The sequence below is a fragment of the Sinocyclocheilus grahami genome, unplaced genomic scaffold (genome assembly GCF_001515645.1).
Source record: "Sinocyclocheilus grahami isolate Dianchi unplaced genomic scaffold, SAMN03320097.WGS_v1.1 scaffold390.1, whole genome shotgun sequence".
Classification (NCBI taxonomy): domain Eukaryota; kingdom Metazoa; phylum Chordata; class Actinopteri; order Cypriniformes; family Cyprinidae; genus Sinocyclocheilus; species Sinocyclocheilus grahami.
The window spans coordinates 604165-610655 of NW_015505569.1; the positions used below are offsets into that span (position 1 = coordinate 604165).

General features: G+C 38.5%; 1 protein-coding gene across 1 annotated transcript in view; it reads left to right on the top strand.

The window, feature by feature from the left end:
* Positions 1 to 6491, top strand: part of LOC107550173 (mucin-5B-like) — a 32589-nt gene that overhangs the window by 20445 nt on the left and 5653 nt on the right. Inside the window, exons 16-29 of the mRNA XM_016231410.1 lie at positions 382 to 637; positions 1080 to 1113; positions 1246 to 1377; positions 1843 to 1994; positions 2078 to 2216; positions 2303 to 2407; positions 2495 to 2674; positions 2782 to 3018; positions 3134 to 3290; positions 3396 to 3524; positions 4006 to 4153; positions 4255 to 4298; positions 4421 to 4648; positions 5781 to 5873. Coding sequence (XP_016086896.1) covers positions 382 to 637; positions 1080 to 1113; positions 1246 to 1377; positions 1843 to 1994; positions 2078 to 2216; positions 2303 to 2407; positions 2495 to 2674; positions 2782 to 3018; positions 3134 to 3290; positions 3396 to 3524; positions 4006 to 4153; positions 4255 to 4298; positions 4421 to 4648; positions 5781 to 5873 — 2034 coding nt within the window. The remainder of the gene's footprint in view (positions 1 to 381; positions 638 to 1079; positions 1114 to 1245; positions 1378 to 1842; positions 1995 to 2077; positions 2217 to 2302; positions 2408 to 2494; positions 2675 to 2781; positions 3019 to 3133; positions 3291 to 3395; positions 3525 to 4005; positions 4154 to 4254; positions 4299 to 4420; positions 4649 to 5780; positions 5874 to 6491) is intronic.

Genomic DNA, 6491 nt, shown 5'->3' on the forward strand with positions numbered 1-6491 from the left:
CCCTCTTACAAAACCCCCAACCGGGGTTGCCCCCTGCCACTCTGAAATCAGCCCTGAAGTCTACAAAGCAGTAAGTAAAATTACGTTACTTCTCTTGAATTGTTTTCTCTAGAGTTTTCTCTAACTTTTACATCCTTTCTAGAATTGCATATATGACAGCTGCAACTGTGAGAAAAGTGAGGACTGCATGTGTGCTGCTTTGTCTTCATACGTTCATGCATGTGCTGCAAGAGGGATCGCTCTTGATGGCTGGAGAGAAGTTGCCTGCAGTGAGTTGCTTTCTTCTCTGGAAGGCTTGAGAATATTTGATAGCTGTCAACAGCTCGACAAGCTCTTTTTGTGTTTCAAGTATGTGAGAGCTCTCGGTCTCTTTCTTCTCAGAACCCTACACGCTAACCTGCCCCAGCACCACGGTCTACTCTTATCAAATGACCAGCTGTGACCGCACTTGCCGATCCCTCAGCCAATCAGACAACACCTGCGCTATTGACTTCGTGCCAGTAGATGGCTGTGGCTGCGCACAAGGAACGTACATGAACGAGAATGGTGACTGTGTTGCATCTGCCAGCTGCTCATGTTATGATTCAGGCAAAATTATTCCTGCTGGAGACATAATCTCAAAAGATGGAGGATCATGGTATGTACATGGAGTTGGTTAAATTGCTGTTGAGAAAATTGTTGTAGGCAGGGTTTTTCAAAGTTTTTGATGTCAGGGACCCCCAAATATGGCAACCCTGAGGCACCTCCTTATGAAATATAAAACTGGCGACTTTTATATATATATATATATATAAAACCCAGTTATATTAGGTTAACTGTGAGAGAAATGGGCAAATATTGAATATATACCAATATTATCATTGCACTCATGTTAATCTTTTTTTTTTGTATTAAGTTCAAAGTGTAACATTATTAGAGTAATGCTAGATTTTCTCAAGTCTTCCTTTTCTCTTGAATATTATAGTAATACTCAATCCAGGGGACGCAGCGGGTCCATGCACTTCAGTTTGAAAAACCCTGTTGTAGACTATTGCCCAAAATGTGATTTAATAATATTTAACCTAATATTTACATTTCAGTATTTGCGAGCAAGGGAAATTGAGCTGTACTGGAGTATCAAAAGGGGAAGGTGTGTGAAGCTATATTTAAATTATACATTTAAAACCAAATGTTTCTGGCTTTCACTTTATGAGATATTATCAGTGATTGTATTTGAGATCAGCTACACGCATACCCTTAAGTGAGAACAGTCTTTTTGTCCATTTTATACTTTTAGAGTGCCAAGATCCAATGACGTTTTTCAACTGCTCCAACGCTAGCCCTGGATCCACGGGATCGGAGTGTCAGAAGAGCTGCAACACATTAGACATGGCCTGCGTGAGTTGTTAATATAATTCCTATAATGGAGTAGGTCGTTCTAATGTTATTCTAAACCAGTATGCTACTTTTTTTCTTTGAGTAGTCTTAAGTCTTTAAGTACAACAACAATAAAACTGCAATATGGGTGATAAAACACCATAAATACGCAATAAAAGTATTGCCAGCCCAGTTGTAATGTGTGGAATGGAGATTTTGGAAGATATTAAAAAAAATACTACCAAAAAAAAACTTTCACATTTTTGGAACCTGACTACCATGTATAGTAAAGAGAAGAGTGAAGATACTTTATAAACTCCCCCTTTGTGTTGCACTGAGCAAATAACAGCATATGGCTTTAGAATGGCGTTGGAGTAAATAAATGCTGAATTGTAATATTTGGGTAAACTATTCCTTTCAGCAGTTACAAGTAATAATTTGTCGAAATATTGCATATGCAATGACTTTTATGTTGAATAACTGCAGATCAGCACAGAGTGTGTGTCTGGCTGTGTGTGCCCCTCTGGACTGGTGTCTGATGGGAAAGGTGGCTGTATCGCTGAAAACCTGTGCCCTTGCTTCCATAACGGAGTTGCCTACCAACCTGGAGAAAGCATTAAGACTGACTGTAATACATGGTATGTTAAGCTGTTCAAGATTTGTAATTATATTAATGTTCTATATACAATTTTTCATAATGACCTTGCATTCCTTTTTATAGTACTTGTAAGGATAGACGATGGATCTGTACCACAAACCAGTGCAGTGGGACATGCAGCATCTATGGAGACGGCCATTATAAAACGTTTGATGAGAAAAGATATGTCTTCAGTGGAAACTGTGAATACAGCCTTGTTCAGGTATTAACCTTGCACTTCCTTACGAAGCCTGACGATCTTTATACTGTAACTTTATCATCTAAATCAAAATTTTATGCCACGATCAGGACTTTTGTAACAACGCCACCGGCACTTTTAGAGTCATTACTGAAAACATTCCTTGTGGATCCACCGGCACCACTTGTTCCAAGGCTATCAAGCTGTTTCTTGGCGTAAGTTAACTTCTCGCATTCATAGCAGTCATATCAAACCTTAAATTAGTGAAGATTAAACATTGCAATTATGCCATTATATTTCAGAGCAATGAGCTTAGACTGACAGATGGATCCTACCAAGTTGTTCATAGAGATTCAGGAGAGGAGATTCCCTACCAGATGCGCACCATGGGAATTTACTTGCTGATTGAGGCCAATAATGGTCTGATGCTCATATGGGACAGAAAAACAACTATACACATCAAACTGAGTCCAGAGTTTCATGTGAGTAAAGTGGTTGGTTCATCAACTCCACCCTTGTCAACTCAATTTATTAATTGCAAATTTCAGATTTATTTGATATATTAACAGTTTTCCATTTATTTCGACAGGGCCGCGTTTGTGGTCTGTGCGGAAACTATGATGGAAACGCAAACAATGACTTCACTACACGCAGTCAAGCAATTGCTGTCGAAACCCTGGATTTTGTAAACAGCTGGAAGCTCTCTAATTGTCCAGATGCAACCCTCATCCAAGATCCATGTGTCCATAATCCTTACAGGGAGGCGTGGGCACAGAGGCAGTGCAGCATCATTACTAGCAGTGTCTTCTCAACCTGTCATTCACAGGTACTTACAACAAACTGCTCTTTAGGGAGCTTGAATAGCCATATAAGTATATTTTGTGTAAAACATCAAATGCACTTTTGGTAACTGCAACATTGTTATGAATATTGCTTTAAAGGTGGACCCCTCTCCTTTCTATGATGCTTGTGTGAGAGATGCATGTGCCTGTGATAGTGGTGGAGATTATGAGTGTTTTTGCACTGCTGTAACAGCCTATGCACAAGCCTGTAATGAGGCTGGAGCCTGCGTTGCCTGGAGATCACCTAAAATATGCCGTAAGTCACTGATAGTTATATGACTGTCATCAGATGTGTTGTGGAGGAATGACTAAAAACTGTAAACCTCAAAAACCAAGAAACAGTTTTGTTTTGTCATTGCAGCATTGTTTTGTGATTATTACAACCCCCCTGGTGAATGTGAGTGGCATTACAAACCTTGTGGAGCACCTTGTATGCAGACATGCAGAAACCCCTCTGGAAACTGCTCTAGTCAGATACCAGCACTTGAAGGTGAGAACTCATAATTAAATCCAGTTATATCATCTGCATGATAGTGAGAAAACTATTAATACTTGTGACAAAAATGATTACAATACCAATTTTATTGGGTATCAGTAATGTAGATCACATATCAGATAACAAGAAGAGGAGATTTTGCTTCAGGCTTTTTAACATTTTAGCTTCAAAGTTATTCAAATTGATTTTTTGTCAAGTATTCATGGAAATGTATATTGTTCATAATATCACTCAAACTTGTATCACCTTGGCTTTGAATCATGAAAAATACATATAATAGGCTCCATTCTCTAAACTGGACAGTATTTGGAGTATATGGAACAATGTCTTCAAAAGATTTGTCACAACAATTAATTCACTAATATCTATTGAACTTAATTTGAACTTCACACATCCTCATGAAGGTGGATTTCTGTTATTATTATTATTTAAAAAAAAATCTGATTTATATATTTTTCCCTTTGAACCTTTTTAGGTTGCTATCCTAAATGCCCTCCCGAGCAGCCTATTTTTGATGAGGATAACATGAAGTGTGTGACACAGGAAGATTGTGGCTGTTTTGTTGAAATGTTACATTATCAGGTTGGCCAGCAGGTGCCAACCACAGAGAACTGTCAGTTGTGGTATGTCTATACATTTTCTACCCATATTCATGTTTCATATAAGTCACTAACAGTTTTGAAATGTTTTTAAGCCAACCTATTTGTGTTTTTCCCTCATACAGTTATTGTTCATCATTTGGTGTTATCTGTGACTTTGATGTAAATGGTAAGATTTTTAGCATTTCAGTCATAGATTATTTTGAATATTGTACAAGCAGAATCTACTTTCATCATATACTCTTTCATTACACTTTATAACTTTTCTATATACCTTGTCTCTGTTTACAGCATGTACATGCCAATACAACAATATGGAGTACAACTTTGGAGATATTATTTATCACACAACGGATGGGCTGGGAGGTTGTATCACAGGCAGATGTTCAGTCAATGGAACTATTGAGAGGACTTTGATACCTTGTGAAATGACTACTGTCCCAACAACCACATCCACCGTGACCACAGCACAGACATTAACAGCAACCCCGACAACAGTTTTTGTCTTCAGCACCCCAGGTACTTTTTCATTTCTGTGGTACACACTTATTCCTGATCTTATATATATTTACGTCTCAAGCATTGCAAATAAAAGCTTATGCATTAGTTCTACTGGGAAGAATTGTAGTAAGCTTGTTGTAATAAACATTATATATTTTCATTCATTTAAAATTAGATCACAACTTCTCTGGACAATGTAGTTGATTTTTTATTATTATTATTATTTAAACTCTGAACATATTTTAAACACCAAATTATTAATTTATTTGCTTTTTGAATGATATGTTTATTTTTGTAAGTATTCACATTTTATTTTGTACTTAACTTGCCCACAGAATACACTTCACCTGAAATTGAAAAAGAAACAACCACAGCTCAAAAAGTTTTATCCACATCCAGCAAGCCAGAACAACTGACAAGTGGACATTTAAGTCAACCAACAACTGAAGTTATTCTAACTGCTTCTACTACAGAAATTAAATATTCAACTGAAAAACTGATATCAGTAACATCAATGTCTTCAACATCATCAGTTGAAACATCAACACTGTCCTTATCCACGACAGGAAACAAAACAACAGAAGCTGAAATCTCTACAGAGGCACAAAGTACAAGCAGGTTAACAACAACATCAGAAACCTCAATTGCACCGATTACAAAAACCCTTGCAACGATCACTGGTAAAGCATGGACAACACTTCAGAATACTGGTGAACAAACCACTGAGTTTGAATTTACCACGTCTCAAATACATTTGTCCACCTCCACAAAGCCATTGAAGGTGGAGACGACTGGTCTAACAAGCAAACCAACAACTACAGCCACAACTACTTTTGAAGAGGTAACAGGCACATCATCTGAAACATCAACATCTACAAGCACAGTCCGACCAGTGACAAAAACATCCACACAGCCAACAATGCTAACAAAGACTGCTGTACCAGTAACTACCCTTGTCTACACAACAGTGAGTGTAGAATCTTCCACTGGCTCTGAGGTTACCACTCAAGGTATTTCTTCAACAATAAACCCAATCAAAGCTGAAACGACTCTTTCAACCACCACACTAGCCATCCCATCCACTACTCAAACAACTGGACAACTAATAACAACTGAGACTGTAACTGAGAATGAATTGACCACATCTCAGATTCCTTTGTCCACCACAACCAGGCCACCAAAGGTGGTGACGACTGGTCTAACAAGCCAACCAACGACTACAGCAACAACAACTTTAGAAGAGGTAACAGGCACATCATCTGTAATATCAATATCTACAAGCACAGCCCTGCCAGTTGCACAAACTTCATTACCAGTCATTAAATCCACACAAACAACAACACTAACAAAGAAAACTGCTGTGCCAGTCACTACTCTTGTATATACAACAGTGAGTGTAGAATCTTCAACTGGGTCTGAGGTTACCACTCAAGGCATTTCTTCAACAACAAAACCAATCAAAGCTGAAACAACGCTTTCAACCACCACACCAGCCATCCCATCCACTACTCTCATTGTCGAAGAAGGAAGCACCACTGCCCAATCATCTACAGAATTATCAGCTCCAAGTGTAGTGTCCACAACTTCAAAATCATCTACAGCTACTCAAACAACTGGACAACCAACAACAACTGAGACTGTAACTGAGAATGAATTTACCACAGCTCAGATTCCTTTGTCCACCACCACCAGGCCACCAAAGGTGGTGACGACTGGTCTAACAAGCCAACCAACGACTACAGAAACCACCACTTTAGAAGAAGTAACAGGCACATCATCTGGAACATCAACATCTACAAGCACAGCCCTGCCAGTCGCACAAACTTCATTACCAGTCGTTAAATCCACACAACCAACAACA